This window comes from Jaculus jaculus, chromosome 4, assembly GCF_020740685.1.
Source record: "Jaculus jaculus isolate mJacJac1 chromosome 4, mJacJac1.mat.Y.cur, whole genome shotgun sequence".
Classification (NCBI taxonomy): Eukaryota; Metazoa; Chordata; class Mammalia; order Rodentia; family Dipodidae; genus Jaculus; species Jaculus jaculus.
Genome location: NC_059105.1, coordinates 36,699,250 through 36,718,051, shown reverse-complemented (window position 1 = coordinate 36,718,051; position 18,802 = coordinate 36,699,250). Strand labels below are relative to the sequence as shown.

The 18,802-nt window shown below is 40.9% G+C and overlaps 2 protein-coding genes across 30 annotated transcripts in view; one reads left to right on the top strand and one right to left on the bottom strand.

The window, feature by feature from the left end:
• Abi2 (abl interactor 2) overlaps nucleotides 1-9,934 on the top strand; it is a 128,710-nt gene extending 118,776 nt beyond the window's left edge. For all 24 annotated transcript variants that reach the window (XM_045148049.1, XM_045148044.1, XM_045148038.1 and 21 more), the window contains one exon: nucleotides 5,582-9,934. In XM_045148049.1, coding sequence (XP_045003984.1) covers nucleotides 5,582-5,757 — 176 coding nt within the window. In that variant the 3' untranslated portion in view covers nucleotides 5,758-9,934. The remainder of the gene's footprint in view (nucleotides 1-5,581) is intronic.
• A 700-nt stretch (nucleotides 9,935-10,634) lies between these two features.
• Nucleotides 10,635-18,802, bottom strand: part of Raph1 (Ras association (RalGDS/AF-6) and pleckstrin homology domains 1) — a 110,534-nt gene continuing 102,366 nt past the window's right edge. For all 6 annotated transcript variants that reach the window (XM_045148026.1, XM_045148029.1, XM_045148030.1 and 3 more), the window contains one exon: nucleotides 10,635-18,799. In XM_045148026.1, coding sequence (XP_045003961.1) covers nucleotides 16,826-18,799 — 1,974 coding nt within the window. In that variant the 3' untranslated portion in view covers nucleotides 10,635-16,825. The remainder of the gene's footprint in view (nucleotides 18,800-18,802) is intronic.

The window sequence follows — 18,802 nt, the reverse complement described above, 5'->3', positions numbered from 1 at the left end:
ACAAGGCATCACACTGTGGTGCGGCTCTGCTTCAACATAGTTTACAAACTTTCTAGCCGATTTCAACAGTGTTCTAGGAAAAATGAGTTTAAAGTTCCGTTATTTCTTTAGGGATAGGAATAGTGAAAAGTAACTCTTCGTGGGTATGTAAAAACCTAGAGACTTCTAAAAGCATGTTTTTGTATTCATCTAAATCTTTAAAACATGTCAGGACCATTCCTAAAGGTTTTTTTTTTTTAAATTTTAACAATTTTATTTTATTTGAGAGTGAGAGAGAGAATTGGCATGCCAGGGCCTCAGCCACTGCAGTTGAACTGCAGATGCTGTACCACCTAGTGGGCATTTGCCACCTTGCAGTTGCCTCACCTTTGTGCATCTAGCTTATGTGGGATCTGGAGAGTCAATCATGGATCCTTAGGCTATGTAGGCAATGCCTTAACCACTAAGCCATCTCTCTAGCCCCTAACGATGCTTTTGAGGTTTTTCTTTCCAAACACAAATATTAAACGCCAAGTGTAGCCAGTCGTGGTGGCACACCCCTTTAATCCCAGCACTCAAGAGGCAAAGGTAGGAGGATTATTGTGAGTTTGAGGCCACCTTGGATTACATAGTGAATTCCAGGTCAGCCTGAGCTTGAGTGAGACCGTACCTCGAAAAACAACAACAAAAAAAGTTAAGTGTGCTGTCACATACCTTTAATTCTTTAATCCTAACACTAGGGAGGCTGAGGTAGGATGACTGCCATGAGTTTGAGGCTAGCTATTTTTATGCATTTATTTTATACCTAGTATATCACAGGAGTTAACAATAAACTACTAATGATAAAAGAAGCTAATATACTTCATTAGAAAGTTTACCATGTAAAAGTCTATTTATGTGACTTGTGTTATTTAAAGTAACAATGTTTTGAGATAGAAAGTGTTAGAATTGTCATAATTCCCGAAAGTTAAGTATGCTCTGTTTGTTAGTAATAGTTGAGTTGGGAATTGAACTTGCTCTGGGACTTTACAGCCCATTTACTAGCAATTCAGCTCTTCTTTGCAACTTTTCTACTTGCATTTTATATCCATCCCTATTTGTAATGTGCCATTATTGTCTGTATACTCCCAGCTCAGCCATAGGATTTTAAGCTAGAAGTATGGATACTAGAATTGTCACAATACAGTCCATTGTCTTGTCCATCTTTGTCTCACAGAAAGTCAGTAGATGCTCTATTAATGTTCATCTGAAATGAATATGACCATTACTTCTGTCTGGGGATTTCTAAAAAGCATCTGAAAGGACTTGATACTTTTGATGTGCGTTGAACACTGAGCGGGAGTTTCTTGGAGATGAGAATGGAAAGGCCTTCTAGGAGGAGGGAGTGCCCACATTAGTGTGCGATTCTTTGGGATTTGGCGAGTAGTGTGCATGTGGGAAATGGCCAACTTGGAGGGAGCAGGTGGGAGTTTGGTATTTTTCTTTTTTCTTATAAAAATTTTATTTATTTATTGAGACTGAAAGGAAGGAGGGGGAGAGAGAAAAAAGAGAGAAGGAGGGAAAGAGTGAGTATGGGTGCACCCGAGCTTGCTTACTTCATATAAACTCCAGATACATGCACCACTTTATGCATCTGTCTCTACATGGGTACTTAGGAGTTGAACAAGGGTCATTAGGCTTTGCAATTAAGTGCAATTTCTCCAGCCCCTTGGTATTTTTCTTTTAAAAAATAAGATAGTAGAGGCAAGTTAATGATGATAAGATCCTTTGTACATATTTAACCTTTTCTTTTTGAGATACCTGTAACAGTGTAGAGGCCATTGGAAAGGAGAAGTAGGAATTGAGAATTTGGATACCTTCCAAGCTGTGTGTGTGTATGCATACATGCATATGTGGAGGTCAGAGGTTGATGTCCATCTTCTTGTATTGCACTCCACCGTACTTACTGAAGCAGAGCCTTTTAGTTGAACCCAGAGCTCAGCAAGCCGCCACCTCTACCTAAACTTGCTTCAGGGATCTCCTGCTCCCATCTCCCGAGCTCTGGGATTACAAGCGGGTCACTGTACCTCTCTAGTATCTACATGGGTGCTAAGGATATGAAATAAGGCACTGATGCTCACATGGCAAACCTTTGTCTGTTGAGCTGTCTCCCCAGTTCCTGGATACCTTTCCAGGCATGAGAGGAGGGCCTCTCCAGAGGCAGTGGCCCTGAAAACTTTGTATAGCTAGAGTTGCAAATGGAAAGGTTTTCATGTACTGTGGTCACTTGTTTCTGTCAGCTCTTTCAGAATTACTCGCAAAGAATCAAAGAATGTCTTCAGAAATCATGGTTTAGGAGCTGGGCTTGTGCTCAGGTGGTAGAGTGTTTGCCTAACATGCACCAGAGCCCTAATTTTTCTCTAGCACCACATAAACTGGTGGCTCATGCAGTTGGTAGGTAGAGGCAGAAGGACCAGGATTAAGGTCATCCTTAGTTACATAGTGAATTCAAGACTAGCTTACAATACATAAGACCTTGTATTTAAAAGATAGTTTTTTTATGATGTGTCAGTTAGATTCATTGAGGTCTTTCTTAAATTTTGTTAAAAATACAGCAATGGGAGCCATTTTTCTTAAAAAAGGAGTGGGTCAGTCAATGGAGTAATGTTTTTGTTACCACCAGTATCAGTATTTTTTGAATGATCTCTTTGGCACCCAGAGGTATTTAGTATTTCAAACAGTATATATCACTCTACTTTTAATAAGCAGGACAAAAAGGAACCAAGAACTAGTCTGAGATGAAGCATTGTTAATGCTCATGTGTCATCTCAGACCAGTCGCAAGAAGTTCTCATCTCAGACCAGTTGCAAGAAGTGCTTTAGGCATTGAAAACTAAGTCACTCATGCTGCTTAGAAAATCTCTAGGTAAAGCACATCTTCCACTTCAAAGAGTAGTGCACAGGCTTGGAGCAGTGACCATAGTGATGTCATAGAAAAGTGCTTGGATTTGAGAGATTTAGGAATGTAAAATTATAGATAGGACTTGGGAATATGGGGAGAGGGCTAGGGGAAGGTAAGGTTAACTCCTAGTTTCCTGGCTTGTTTAGAAACTCAGAATAGAGGCTGAAGGAAAAGAGTATCATTGCCAAATGCTTCAGGAAGATTGGTTAACAAAAGAACTAATAAGAGAAGGTTGCTTCTTTCATGGTCACTTTTGAACATAAAGGTTTCATTCGTTAGACTGGTGGAAACTGGCTACATTAACTAAGTGGCATTATTTTCGTAGAAGTAGTGTCCACAATGGGTTCTGAATCATCTCTTAACTCAGATTGCATTGTCAGGTAGCTTAATGAGATCTTCCTTCATAGTGTCAAAATCAACTTGCTTTACTTCAGAGGAGAGTATATCAATTCAATATTACGTTAAATGGAGTTTTGCTGTTGTAGAATAAACTTTACAGTTTTAAAAATTTTTAAAAAGATCTATTTTTAAGTATTTATTGATTAGAAACAGAAGAGAGAGTGAGTGAGAATGGGCATGCCAGGGCTTGTAGCCACTGCAAATGAACTCTAGATGCATGTGCCATCATGTGCATCTGGCTTACGTGTGGGACCTGGGGAATTGAACCTGGGTCCTTAGGCTTCACAGGCAAGCTCCTTAACTACTAAGCCATCTCTCCAGCCCAAACCTTACAGTTTCTATGTATATTAAAAAAAAAAAAATCTCAGTTCAGGGCTGGAGAGATGGCTTAGCGGTTAAGGTGCTTGCCTGCAAAGCCAAAGGATCCCGTTTCGATTCTCCAGGACCCACGTAAGCACAAGGGGATGCATGCATCTGGAGTTCGTTTGCAGTGGCTGGGAGGCCCTGGCACGCCCAGTCTTTCTCTCTCTCACTCTCTACATCTTTCTCAAATAATTATATTAAAAAACCTCAGTTCATAATATGATTAATTTTTTTTTTTTTTATCAGAGACAGGAGCACATAAAGACAGATAAGCGAATGGGCACGCCAGGGCCTCCAGCCACTGCAGATAAACTCCATTTTTTCTTCTCTCCTTTCTTCACTTTTTCTCCTTCCCTTCCCCCTTTCTCCTTCCTCTTTCTGTTTTTGGTGCTAGGATGGAACTCAGATACACACACACACACACACTCACCCCCCCCCCCCCCACTAGTCTCTGCCACTGAGCTCTATCCCCAACCCTGAAATTTTCTTTAAGGTAAGTTGCATTCACTATATCAGAAATTCCTCTTGTGATTTCCATTTCTCACTTACATGAGGAACAAAGACCATCCATAATTCTCAGAAAAGTAAGTGGAGATTTTGTTAAGTTCTGAGTGGTATGTAAAAGGTGCGGGGGGATGGAACAAAGGCTTAATCGTACAGTAGATTTGAGTAAGTTATAAAGTATCCCAGTTTAACAAAACGGAGGTAGATTTATGTTAGGAACCAGAAATTATCTGAGATTGTGTTTTAGAGTCCCCTTATCAAGTGAGTTAGGCAGTAAATGTCACAGGAGACTTATAGGTATCATGGTTCTTAACACTTGTTTTTTTTTTTAAGTTTTTTTTTAGTTCATTTTTATTTATTTATTTGAGAGTGACCAAGAGAGAAAGTGGCAGCCACTGCAAACGAACTCCAGGCATGTGCGCCCCCTTGTGCATTTGGCTAACGTGGGTCCTGGAGAATTGGCCTCAAACCGGGCTCCTTAGGCTTCACAGGCAAGCGCTTAACCGCTAAGCCATCTCTCCAGCCTAAATAAATATATATATATTTTTCGAGGTAGGGTCTTATTCTGGCTCAGGCTGACCTGGAATTCACTATGTAGTCTCAGGGTGGCCTTGAACTCATGATGATCCCCCTACCTCTGCCTCCCAAGTGCTAGGATTAAAGGCATGCGCCACCATGCCCAGCTTCTTAACACTTTTTAACCATTTTTGCGAATGTAGAAATTGGTGAAATAATGCAGTGTTAGTTTTAAAAGAATATATGCAGTGGACTTCCTTTATTAGTGCATTTAACTTGTGGGAAATCAATCACAATTATGAATAGGCATAAATTCCAGAAAGGAGACATGAATCCTTAGCCTGTCTCATTTCCCACTTGCCTCTCACAACACTAACATAGTTGTAATTCTTTTGTTTTTGTTTTTCAAGGTAGGGTCTCACTCTAGCTCAGGTTGATCTGGAATTCAGTACACAGTCTTAGGGTGGCCTGGAACTCATAGCAATCATCCTACCTCTGCCTCCCAAGGGCTGGGATTAAAGGCATACACCACTATGCCTGGCTACGTAGTTGCAATTTTAACCATAAGAATTTTCTTATACAATGTAGTGCCTCAATACAAGCTTATATGAAGAAAAATAGCCATCTTTCATAGTTCTGATTTTCATTGCAGTGATGTATTTTCTTCATACACTGTTAAAGGATGTTTTACTAAATGTGTGAGAGGGGGGTTCTAGATTTAGAATTATTTTTCCTTGAAAGTATAATTTCATTTTGTAAGACTGTTTATTAGATACGAAATGCATGCACATGAATTTTAGAAAATTGCTGTTTTAATGGTTGTTTGGTTTTGTCTTTCTAGGAGTAGTCTCATTCACATCTAATTTTGTTTTCCCCCCAGTTGTGGCAATTTATGATTATACAAAAGACAAGGAAGATGAGCTGTCCTTTCAAGAAGGAGCCATTATTTATGTCATCAAGAAGAATGACGATGGTTGGTATGAGGGTGTTATGAACGGAGTGACTGGGCTCTTTCCTGGGAATTATGTTGAGTCCATCATGCATTATTCTGAGTAAAGCTCAACAGGGTTGTGCTTTCCTCACAAGAATAGTCAGGTCTTCTCAGAGTATCCGAAGGCCCTGGGGATTTCCCTCCAGTGAAATAGAATGAAGCATATAAATGGTAAAAGCTACTTATTTTATTTCTTTTTGTTTATACCCTAGTATTAAAAATAAGCCAAGTCTGAACAACTGGATTTTTGCCATCATTTGTATTATGCTGAGCTGTATGGATTAAAATAAAGTGACAGTTTCTGAATATGTGAAAAGTATAACAACATAAATATGTAGTTAAAATAAATTAGATTGACTGATTCAGAAAAAAAAATCTGGGATCTATCTCAGGAATATCGCATATCCTTGGGATTTCTTTTCCTGCGGAATCTGTGGCAGTGGCTATTTTTCATTGCCCATGCTAAGTAAGGGTTAGTCTTGTGGCCCAGTGGGTACCCTCATTCCTTACTTTCTTCCAAAAGTATGAAAAGGAAGGAACCAATGTTTAAATACCATACTAACTATTTTTAAATTGTTTCAGATGGCTCCCCCCCCCCTTTAACACTGTAAATTCTACATTCTTTTAGCACTTGACTGTGCCAGATGAGTTAGTATTGAACTCACTTGCATCCTGTTATGTTTCTGTTTGTAGTTTATAAGGATGATGAAATGTGAAAGTCTCCAACATTCGGAGGGTGGTTAACAATTGTTAATATGCTGCTGCATGAGACTGCATTGCCTCTAATGGCCAATGTCCCCGATGTGAAGTATGGTAGGCTGGGTCATATGCTGACGTGGGTGTGTGAAGCTAGACATGAAGGTTCCTAAGGCTTTGAAGGGCACCCTTGTCTTGGAAGTCAGACCAACTATCAACTACTTTTCTTTTGCTAGTTAGAGAAAATACTCTTTTATTTTTATTTTTAAAGAGAATAACAGTTGTTTTCAAGTCTCCTGACAGTCACTGGGAATAAAAAGGCTGCTACTGTGCTCTGTGAACATTATTCCTGGCCAGTGTTAGCTGTGGCTGAGTCATTTTTATTCTCTCAGCTCTAGAAAAGGTAAATATTTATTTATCCGACTTTGTGTGCTCAGACTCTTTTGTAACTACTCATAGTAAGACTTTGAACATTCTGTGTCAGAGAGAAAGAATATCATGGAAGATTAACAGGCCAGAACTCTTAAACCAGTTACACTGATGAAAATCAGTATAACAAATATGTTATTTTTTCCCCATCTATATAATTACAGCTTTAAATTCAGTGGAGTTTATAGGTCTGATAGCTTTAATAATCACCTCTGTAATCAGCATAAGAAATACTGAAAAAATAGAAAGGTTTCTTTGTAGTAGGTGAATACTGTGGTGGGCCAGCTTGTGTCCAGGCCCAAAGCTCCAGTGAATTGGCCAGAATGGATCTTTGCCAGGTAACTTCCTCTGCGGGTGAAAGTGGTAATTGCTGTATGTATTTCAAAGGTGGCCTTCACATGACGGGTAGTGCAGATAGAAGGATTTGGTTGCAAATGAGCAAGTGTGGCAGTATGTGAAGAAACGCAGATGAGATAGGCGGAAGTTAACATTCCATGTGTCAATCTGAGCACAAACATCATCACTTAACTATGGTCCAGCTCTTTTCTCAAGCCTTTTGTTGTTTTAAAATTGAAATTGTTAGCAACAGCTCTGTAGGCCAGGCTAGAACCTATAATGATCCTCTTGCTTAAGCAAGTGCTGGGATCATAGGCATGAATTGTCACACCCAGCTTTTGGTTTTCTTAGTTTTTTTTTTTTAAATAAAAACATTGCAGATTGGCTATTTTGGTTGTAGATTTTTTTCCAAACAAACACTCGGATTCAGCTTTAACTCCCTTGCTTCTAGTACACCTTCTCTTTTGTGCTCTTGTTAGGTCATCCTGACATGTCTTAACCCTATCTTCAAGGTAATGGCCCTTTTATACCCTGTGAGCCTTTAGTTCCATTTTGGACCCAAATAAGACTATACATGGTTAGGTTAAAATCTTGTTGACTGGTAATGCAACTAGGGAAACTTCTGAAAATAGTTAACTCACTGACTTATTTAAATAATTACTCTCTAACTTATTTAAATAGCCTTTTGATGAGAAAACTTAACATAGAGAATGTTTTGAAATCTGGCAAACAGCTAGCTCACCACTGCCGGAAACAAGACAGCTTCAGTGGAGCTGGGGGCAGGCAACAGGAGTGCAGCTTGTCTGCAGAAGCTTGACACTGGTGAGGTCTGTCCTTTGTGCTGAAGACCTGCAGTGGGGACACTCCATGGGGCACTGAGGTTTTTGTATTATGTAGTACTGTTGTAACTCTTTTGCATCTTTTTGATTTTTATAGTTTTGATTTTATAAATTGTCTTGGAAGGATGCTATATAAATGAGCCAGGGCTACAGTAATTGGAGGCTTTTAATGTAGTATTATGTAGATTGCATGCTATTAATACCCTTTGAGGGTATTTCCTATTTTATTGTAAGTTTCCTCCATTTACTTAACCATGCACTAACAGACAGCTGGTAATAAGATTTCAGATGAATTCAGAAAATCTTAATATGCTACACAATTATTGGCCTAAAATGTGCTGGCCAGTAAGTAGCCAACTTGTGAGGACAGAAGTAATATGAGGGTATTACTTCATGACACATCTTGACTGTGTGGCCAATCTCCCCGTCCCCCCAAAAAGTGCCAATGTTTCAAAATCTACATCTGAGAAGATTTTAGTCTGCTGTGTTTGGAATGAGTCTTTAAAGATACTTCCTTCAGTATTTTCCATCTGTTAGCTACATCTGTCTTCCTCAGAGGCATCTGCTGTCCCCATCTTGGGGTAAGTACAGGACTTGATTTTGCTATGTTCTCCAGGTGACATTTTCATGCCCCTTCCTTCTTCCTGTTGCTGTTTATTACCTAGCTAGAGAGAATACTTTATTGTCTACAATGTGGCTGTACTCATTAGCCATTTTAAGATAATTAAAAATTTTCTGTTTTGGAGGCATCAAAAAGAATACTTCGTCTTTCTTTATTACCTTTTCTGTTCATGGAGCCCACAGGGCATGTCCTGAAGGCCACTTTTGCCTCTGAAAAGGGCTCTAATGGAGGACTTGGCAGGTGACTGCCAAATTTCTGAAATAAGTGGGGACCTGTTTACTTCTGAACAGCTTTGACCAAGAACTGCTGATTGGCATGAAGGTGTTAATTTCCTTAATACTATTTACTTAGAATCATACCATTTTAGAGCTAGGTGAGTTTTTAAATTTTTTGTTTCATTTACCAATGAGGTTATTAGATGCTTTGTTTCAGATGAACAGCTAGTTAATAACAGTAGTTGTTGATTGTGCTCAGTACTCTTTCCACTGCACCATGGCTGTCCCAACTGTGTTTTTTCCCCCCCTTAGTAGAAAATTAAGAGTTTTACTTGGTCAGAAATATACTTGAAAAGACATGTCATTTTGATAAATAACCATCCAAGTATTCATACTGCTTAAAGGAGGATATTACATGCAATCTTAACTGGTGAAAATAATCATTTACCCTTTCTAAAACTACACATACTCTTCCATGAGGTGTGTGTAGCAAAAAAATGTATTAGTTCAACACTGGCAGGAGCACAGCAAACAGCCTTATTTAGGGGGCCTTATAAAACAGTTATTCAGTGGAGGCATTGAGCTCATTATTTTTTAGTTTATTTTGTGCTTTGTTTCATTGAGAATCTCTATTTAAAACAATTACAAATGAAATGACAGGGCCTAGCTGTGTAAATGATCCTTGCAAAATATCTTAAGGTTTTTTGTAAAAAAAAAAAAAAAAAAAGCCAACAAAAAGCTTATTTTCACATTAAAATGAAACCTCTTTTGCAACTTCAGAATTCTATGGAAAAGCAGTTTTTATCATATTTTGTGTCCGTGTACCTTTTTTTCTTAACAAAATGGTTTACAAAAAAGAATGTAAGCAATTTATGATCTGGCCAGTTACACCTTTTAGCTCCCAGAGCAGAAGTTGGTGGTACTGAGTAAAAACCATTCAGGCAACTTGAGGGAGCAGTCTGTTGCCAGTAATGTTCTTGTGTGTGCCATTAAACCACCTCCAGATGAGTGAGGGAACATTCACTTTTTAATTTTTTAATTGTATTTGAAATTAATTATTGCTGTGTACTAAGAACTTGACCTAAATAAAATCACACAAAGTCTATTTGTTTTTGTGAAATTATTTGTGCATTTAACATCTTTTTCTTTCCAGAGTGGTTGGCTATCTAAATGTTGAGGATAATTTTCAACTTTACTGTTATGCAACTTAAAATACTTAATGTTGAGACTTTAGTTTGTAAAACAGATATTAACCACCCCCACACCTGTCAAATTAAAATTTTTTTTTCAACAGGAATATGGGGGGTTGATTATAAGCAAAACTGTAGCAGCCTTGATAAGATCTTAAATGACAAACTGACCACAAAAATTTTAGTTATAAAGAGTTTGGGTACATGGGCAGTTTATCTCCAGGATGCCCAAGAATACATTGGTTCTTCCTGCTTTACAAGTCATCTTCCTCAGTACCTTTCCACTTGGATGTCAGTAAGCAATGTGGGACAGTAACGTGGAAACTAATTCATTTAAGGAGTGTTTTCAAGAAAAGTTTTTTTTTTTTCCCTAAAAAAAAAATGAGTAAGAGGAACTTCTCTGAGCATTGTTTCAAAAATGTTTGGGGTCTTGGGAGATTAAAATTGCTTGTTTACCAAACCTGCTGGTGAGTTTAATCCCCCCGCACCTAAGTAAAGCCAGACACAAACTTGTAGCTGCATGAGACCCATGTAAGTTAAATACACACATACAATTTGGAGTACTCTGTCCTTTGGGGCTTCTGTGGTATGAAATACACATTCAGTTGACATGCCTTGTGGGTTGGGGAAAGTGCTGTTTATTACTGGTTTTCATTCAGAGGTACAGGAGTTTCCACAACCAGTAGAACTGACAGATGTGATGAGCGAAGTGGGAGAGCTGCTGCTGCTTTTTTCAGTTTGATAAATAACAGTTATTTGGAAGCACCAGAGCAGCTTGAGAGATGGCTTAGCAATTAAGGCGCTTGCCTGTGAATACACTATGTGGCACACACGTCTGGAGTAAGACTACAGTGGCTGGAGGCCCTGGCCTGCCAATTTTCTGCCCCTCTCTCCCCCAGCCTCGCTGTCTCAAAAAAAAAAAAGCATCAGAACATACATTTTATGTCTAACTTGGCAGGGCAGTCCTAACATCTTATTTCCAAATCTTCAAAATGTTAGGTGGGAGGAGTCCCAAGATGGAGTCAAAATGAAGAGAGCAGCAGCCTGATTGATACAACCTCAGATGTTTATATTGCCTAACTCCCACTCCCCTGACTTAGCAATGCCCTTAGCCAGTTTTCTACTGATCTTATTTCAGAGACAGCTTGTCTCTTCCCCTGGTGATCCTCGTCTGCCATTTGACCTCTGTCCCTCTACCTTGCTTCTTAGTCTGGCTCCTATTCTCTGCATTCCCCATCTTTTGTCTTCTGTATCCTCCTCCCAGAGGTGGAGAGAATGGGTGCACCAGGGCCTCTAGCCACTGAAAGTGAACTCCAGGTGCATGCATCACCTTGTACATCTGGCTTACATGGGGTCTGGCGAATCGAGCCTGGATCCTTAGGCTTTGCAGGCAAGCACCTTAATTGCTAGGCCAGACATCCAGTCCCCCAAACTGGGTTCTTAATGGTGCCTGCCCAGTAACATTAAAGGTCCCTGTGTTTCAATGTAATCTTTAAAAAAGTTAGGGATTGGGTAAGTTGACATAAAACATGTAAATGGAAAAACAAATTGACAATGGCTGTATGACTACTGTCCTAGATCATTACAATAGTTTACTGACAACTGGCAAAAGTAACAAAATAACTTAATCCAGCAATAGAACAAAAACATCAGTAGTACTGAATGAATATATCTCTTTCATATATATATATTTGTTTATATATAGCTTTACACAATCAGGGAGCAAGGCACATATGAAATGGGAGCATACATTTATGCAGAAGAAAACAGCAACAAGGCTGAAAGAAACCATAACTTCATCTTTACCGAGCTGTGAATAATCTCTGAATAATGTCCTCTACCTGGTGCTTTGAAATGTTTGTCATCTTCATGCTTTAAAAAAGTACATATTTCTACATTATATCTATTTGTGGCAAAGCTTCAACAGCTAGAATTTAGCATGAGCCTTGACAATTTTTTTTTTTCAAGAAATGGGGAAAAGAAGAAATAGTCCCAGTTAAATATAATGTGCAACTTCCTTTAAAGTGGTAAACAATGTTTGTACAACACTTTGCACAAGCTAATGATATCTTTACCTTAAACATACTTCTCTGTAAAAGTTCACTAGTGGATGATAAAGTCATTTGAAACATTCCAGTTAATACTCATTTCCTAGAAGAGCTTATTTACAAATACAGAAAAACTAAGAGGTGGAATCATGAAAAAAAAAGTTTTGGTACTAGTTAATGGGAAATCCCAAAATTTAGGGTTTCCACCTACACATCCTGATAAGTGCTGTCTTTAAATTTTATAGCCTAAGAAGTTGAGGCTTCAACATCTGTGCAGTGAGGATTTAGTTACCCATGATGCTGAACATGGCTGCCTCTTAAAATCTGTAGTAGTCCCACCACTGACTTGATTCACTTCTGTCTTTGGTAGAAAACAGCCAGGCCCTGTTCTAGGTAATGAAGCCCTCTTGTAAGACAGTCACTTTTTCCGTTTCTGCCCAAACTAGAAAAATACCTTCTCTTTCATTAGCACCTCATAAGTTTGTGTGTGTGTGTGTGTGTTTTAAATGCTATTCCTCTCCAAAGAGTTCAAGGCACTGGGATTACAGCAAATAGTTTTCACTATTACAAGGTAAACCAATTAGAGGAGGTCCTTCCCCCTTCAAGTGTGTCTATCGAGTATGTTTTGTTATATTGAACAAGTTTATTCTTCGCCTAGATTTTAGATTTCTTTTACATACAGACTTCTCAAGGGCACAGTAAGAACTAAGCACTGTTTGTTTTTTCACAGTGGTAAAGGTGTAACTATTTTCACTGGATTTTAAAAGAAACATACTAAGGTTGGTGTTGGTATTCTGTTCCTGGATTTCTCTGGGTCCAATTTTAACTTAAGAGGTCACGAATTCCTGTAGTCAGGGAGGCCTCAAGCTATATCAGATAATGTAAGGGTGAGGAAGAAAGAGAGTGCCAAGAGGTCTTTGCAATCTAAGAGTTGTTTTTGTTTTTTGAGGTAGGATCTCACTCAAGCCCAGGCTGATGTAGAATTCACTATGGAGTCTCAGGGTGGCCTCAAACTCAAGGCAATCCTCCTACCTCTGCCTCCCGAGTGCTGGGATTAAAGGTGTAGGCCACCACACCTGGTGAGATTGATTTTTTAAAGCCACCCCCCTCTCATTAAGTGCATAAACCTAAATACCTATTTTATGGAAATCAAGTAATCATATCCATAACTATACAGGGTCACTGGTTTAATGGTATCAACTGCAATAAAATCTGTGGGACTACATCAGGGCTGCTCCAAAGGTGTGAACACAGGCATGCAGTTTTACTAGCTTAAAAACTGCCTTGTTTTTAATATGAAAATGATTTAGTTCAGGAGCGAAGGCGAAAAATGCTTATCTAAGTAGGAGGAACAATCCACACTGTTACCTGATACGTTCTGCAGGCCAGTTTGTAACTGCCCTTGCCACAGCCACAACCTGGTTGTTTTCTGCTGGAATGGCAGCTTCTGAAACTTGAAATGGATGTATAGTTCCTAACTGTTCTGTTACTCTCTTGAATCATGACTTCCCAATTGAAACTTGACACTGAACATATTAGCAACAAAGTAAACATACACAGAGGGGACCCAAAGTAGTTCTCAGCCCTTTGCAAGATATTCCAAAGTCAGCGGGTGGGAAGCACCTTAATTTTAGTGGAATGTAAAACACTGTCATATCTCTATTACTTTGAAAGTAGAGCTGTCAGATGAAATAGTTTTTTCTTTTTTTGGAGGCAGGGTCTCACTGAGCTCAGGCTGACCCGAAACTCATTCTGTAGCCCCAAGTTGGTCTCAAAACGATTCTACCTCAGCCTCCAGAATGCTGGGTCTCGGGTTGAGCCACCACACCTACCTCTGGGTCACTTTTCTTAAGATCCAGCCCTTTTCATTTTTAAAAAGTCCAAAAAAAAAAAAATTAAAATCCAGTTAAGTCTGTAAAATCTTAATAGTTTTTCAAGTGAGCATTTGAGTAGTAAGTCAAGCTAGTAAACTCAATAGAGAACAGTCTTAATACTGATACTACCACCTGGGGATCTTAAGTTCTATTAGCTGAGATCCTGCTGCTCTTCAGAGTTGCACTGAATGATGCAATGTTCAGTTAGTAGTAAGGATGTCATTAGTCAAGCAAATCACAACCTCAGTGGGTACCAGTGGGCTCCTCTATCCTGTTCACTTGTCAGTATAGCCAACACATCTGTCAGGGTATCTTTCCTGGGCCTGAAGAAGCCACGTGGGCTGGATCTGCAGAGTCAAAGGCAGTGGAAGAAGGCACAGTACTTGTGTCATCTGGCAGTAGGTGTTTTCTAGGAGCACACCAAAGAACAAACCAAACTATATCCCACCCAAACCCAAATTAAAGCAAGCCCCGAGTATTCAAAACCATTAAATATTTCCCTTTAAGTTTTCATTTCATTATTCAGCAATTTAGAATTTTTTGTTCTTTTTGATAATAGCTATTTCTATCATTAGAGAAATGTAATGGGAATGTGCCACTGGACTGGGAGTAGGAATGACATGGATACTCCCCCTCCTTTCTTGGCACATTACTAGTGTTCTGCTCTTCCAAGAAAGTTGGAGCAGTGACTCAGGATGGGTAGGAATAAGAAATCCCAGGAAATTCACACAGAAACAAAACAAAACACAAAGGCTGTTGGTTTAGGGCTCAAATCATGGGAGAAAGAAGATTGGAGGCATACTTTTTCCCACTTAAGCTGAAGTCATCTACATATGCTAATCTGAAATGACAAAAATAAGACAAAGGCCTAGAGATGCAAATTCAGGATAATTGGATCCATATTCTTAACTCTTTACAAGTCTGGGTGGTCTTAGAATGAATGTAAAGCAGCAGTATTAAGAACATGGGAAATTATTTCACTCTAATCCCAGGGGAGCTTGGCATTCTGTACTCAAAGATGACCCATATTTGCTATACATACTTTTTACAGTGCAGACATGTTAAAAAGATCACTTCCTGAACAATTTGTTAGATCCAAAAATAGATAAATAGGCCTTTAAAAAAGCATACAATAGTATATATTCCTATTTATCCATAACCATGTGATTACTGAACAGTGGACATATGATAGAAGTGACATTTGCTCTATGATGCAGTTCTTTCTTGAGAATGGGTTGTAGTGATACCTGGTGCACACAATACATGATTTTATACTCAAGGCTGTTCATTTTTGCCCCACTTCAATTGTGTCACTTTCTCCTTGTAGGGCAAGACTAAAAGATTTCTGTACTTGGCACTGGTAATCCTTACAAACAGGCACAAGCTTTTTAAGATATGTAACTAGAATTTGTAATTGCTAGTATGGCTGGGTTTTATTCTCTTGCTTAAATGTAGCTCTAAGATTGCATTTTATTCCTAACAATGTATCAAAATGGATGAAACAAGTACCTGCCTTTTCTTATGTATCAGGAAAAAGTAACAAAAGCATTTAGAAGATAGGGTGAAGCATCCAGAAGTGTGGTGTGTCATTAGATCCACGAATCCTTGTTACACCAAGCTGTAGATGCATACATAATGCATACATACTTCCATGGACTTTGACACTGCTCCATCAGAATTCCTGGTAACCTGGACACATCTCAAAAACTAGGCTATAAACAGCAAAGGACCTGGTAGTTCCAATAGCAATGGATGAAATTATGGAATGGCTCATTTATTTCTTTTCCTTCCAGGATAATTCCATGCCTAATGGATTCTTTGCATTATAACCTGATTAAGGATATGTGAACAAGGCCCACTTTTGTTCTCTTACTTCTCCTCCTAGAGAGCAATGCACAGAAAAAGACAAGCATTGCAGGTGACTTGGTTTGTGTCAGGGTGCACCATGTTGGGCACAGGGTGTGCCCATTTCATGTACTGACTGTCCACAGGTACCAGCATTTACCTAAAGCACACACTAAGTAAGAAGGTAACTGTGACCCAAAGATATACTGGGTGAGTGCATTACAGTAATACTGTATTGGGCACTAACATGAAAACGAGAATCATGAAGCCAAGTTGATGAGACTTCCTAAGACAGACTCAAAATTACCTAGGCTTATCCCATTACATTTTCCATGTTTTGTAGTCAAAGAGCTTACCTGTGAACACATCCTAGATGTGGGTAGGTTCATTTAGGAGTACTGTGACTAGAATGGTTTGGTTACACTATGAATTTACTTCCTATGTACAACCACAAAAATTACTTAAAAATTTCCCCTTCCTGCACTATTTATTCACTCTGTGAAATTAATTTCCTGATTTAAAGTGACCCTTGTGTGTATGAAATGTCAGTCAAGCAGTTCTAACATTAGCCAACTGGGTAAAAAATAACAACAAAAAGCCCTATGGATATGCCAAGCTGGTGGTTTTCTCAGAGAAAGAGCACACTGTCCATCTTACTTGATTCTGTAACACATGCACAAATAGGCAACACATGGACAGAAACTTAGGAAATGCCTCTAAATTTGGTCCACCCCACATGATAGACAAAAGAAACTGTAAGAGACAGAATACACCCCCTTCCATGCCTCTTCCACCCCAAATCACAAAACCCCATTTTCTGATTAGGTCAGGAGAGGAATAAATAGAACCACTCAGTTCTCTCTATATATACACATTCACAGATGTATACATATATATATACACACACAATCTGTATAGCTATGTGTGTACATGCTCATGTACACACACACACATATAGCTGGACACTACCTGAATAACATACTAGGAGACTCTGAACACCTGAAATGATTGTAGATATCATGAAAATAAAGTCTTGTGGCTACCAGTCTTTTGAGAGCTTGGTATTCTGGTCTCTTTTGGGGGGAGCAGGAGGAGGTCCTCTCCGCAGTGTTGCATAGCCTGAAATATGACTGCCTCCGAAACCAGCCTTCTGTTGATCAGACAGCAGTTCTGGAGGTGGTGGGGGCAATGCCATGTCATCCATGGTGGCTGTGGGTTCTGCTCTGGACATGCGGGAGGAGGAAAGTGAGCCATGCCGGGTGATGGACTTTCGTTGCAGTGTCCTGTTGAGGTCAGCCAGGAATCCAGGCTGGACGCTAAGGCTGGACTTGGGAGAGGTGGGCACTTGTGGCACAACCGTGGTCGATGCTGGCTGCTCAGATATTTCAGCTTGAGTGAGGCGGGTGCTGTCGTTGCGTTTGGGTCTAGTGGGTGGAGGGGCCTTCTTCACTGACGTTTTAGACCATAGTTGTGGCTGAGGATTAACAACAGCTATTTTTGGAGAGGTGTTTCCCGAGAATACTGCTGGAATATCAATGGGGGGCAGAGGAAGCTCTATTTCAGGTGGAGGGGGTGGAAAGTCAGAATCAGATGGAGGAGATGGAAATTCTACCACAGAGTCCTTTCCGTGCCCACTCAGAACACAGATTTTTGCCGACACACCCTGTTGGTGGATACCAGGGAGGTTGACTCCAGAAAGGTGTAGTTTCCCAGGTTTGGGGGGTGCTGCAGGAGGAGGTGGGGTTTCCTTGATGGGAGACCCTGGTTCTGCTGGCGGTGCAAACTTGCTGACTAGACTGTCTACTGAGGGTCGCTTAGGCTCGGCGAGCTCGGCACAAGTGCTGGACTTAATGCTGGAGTTGCGCTGTGGGGTTGGGGGTGGTTTCTTCCCCCCAGGGCTGGACATCTTACTTGGCTTTTTGCCTGGAGATCCGCCTTTCTCAGGGGTGGGTGAGGCCATGGGAGGCACTGGTGATGGGGCAGGGACTGGGGCTGGAGGAGGTGGTGGAGGAGGAAACACTAGGCTGCTCTCAGGAGGGGGTGGAGGGAAATCTGGAGAAGGGACAGGGATGGAGTTGGGTTGCCACTTGGGTTTTGCTTTTACAGCAGGAGGGGACTGTGGGGTGACACATGTTGGGAGAGGCTTTAGAGGCTGAGAGTCCATAGGAGGAGGAGGAGGAGGGGGTGGGAAGTGGCAGGCCATCTGCTTTACTACTGTGGGTACTGGGGACAGTGGGGAGGCAGGTGGCTTCACAGTGAAGCTCTGCTGTTTGGGGAGTGTGGGTGGGGGGCACGGGGTAGGAGGAGCAGGGGAAGAGGGTGGGACATGAGAAATGGGGATATTTGCCTGCTTTTTTGTTGGGGGCACAGGAGGATTAGGGGTGGGTGGGGTGGCTTGTGGCACAACTGGTGGCACACTCTTGGAGCTGGCTGGAGGAGGGATGGGCACATGAGGCTTGGGAGGGGCTTGGGGAGGAAAGGCTGCATGGGTGGGAGGAGCCACCTGAGGAACATGCTGGACTTGATGGATCTTCAGTGGAGGAGGTGGGGGACTGAACTGTGGAAGGGATGGGGCACAGGGTGCTGGCTTTAACTGGGCCATTGCTGAGCCAGGAGTTGGGGGCGGTGGAGGGGGAGGGGGTGGTGGGACAACTCCACTGGGGGCCACTAGGATCTGAGGTTTGGTGGACTGTGAGGCCAAGGGCAGAGGCTGCATTACTGGGGGAGGTGGAGGCTTAAACAGGGGCCCTGAATGCTGAGCTGCGTTCTGCAGCCTGGTGATTGTACTGTACTTGACAAACATAGAGGCTCTTGAGCCCACAGAAGGTGCAGACTGGCTGGGAAGAGGAGGAGGGGGTGGAGGGGGTGGGGGCGGGGGAGGAGGGGGTGGAGGGGGAGGGGGAGGCAGAGGGGGTGAAGGCTGTGAAGCAGTATAGGGGGTGATGACCTTAGTTTGTGGGGATAGAGGGGGTATAAGTGAAGTGTAGGGCCGATTCATAGATTCCATTCTGGCCTA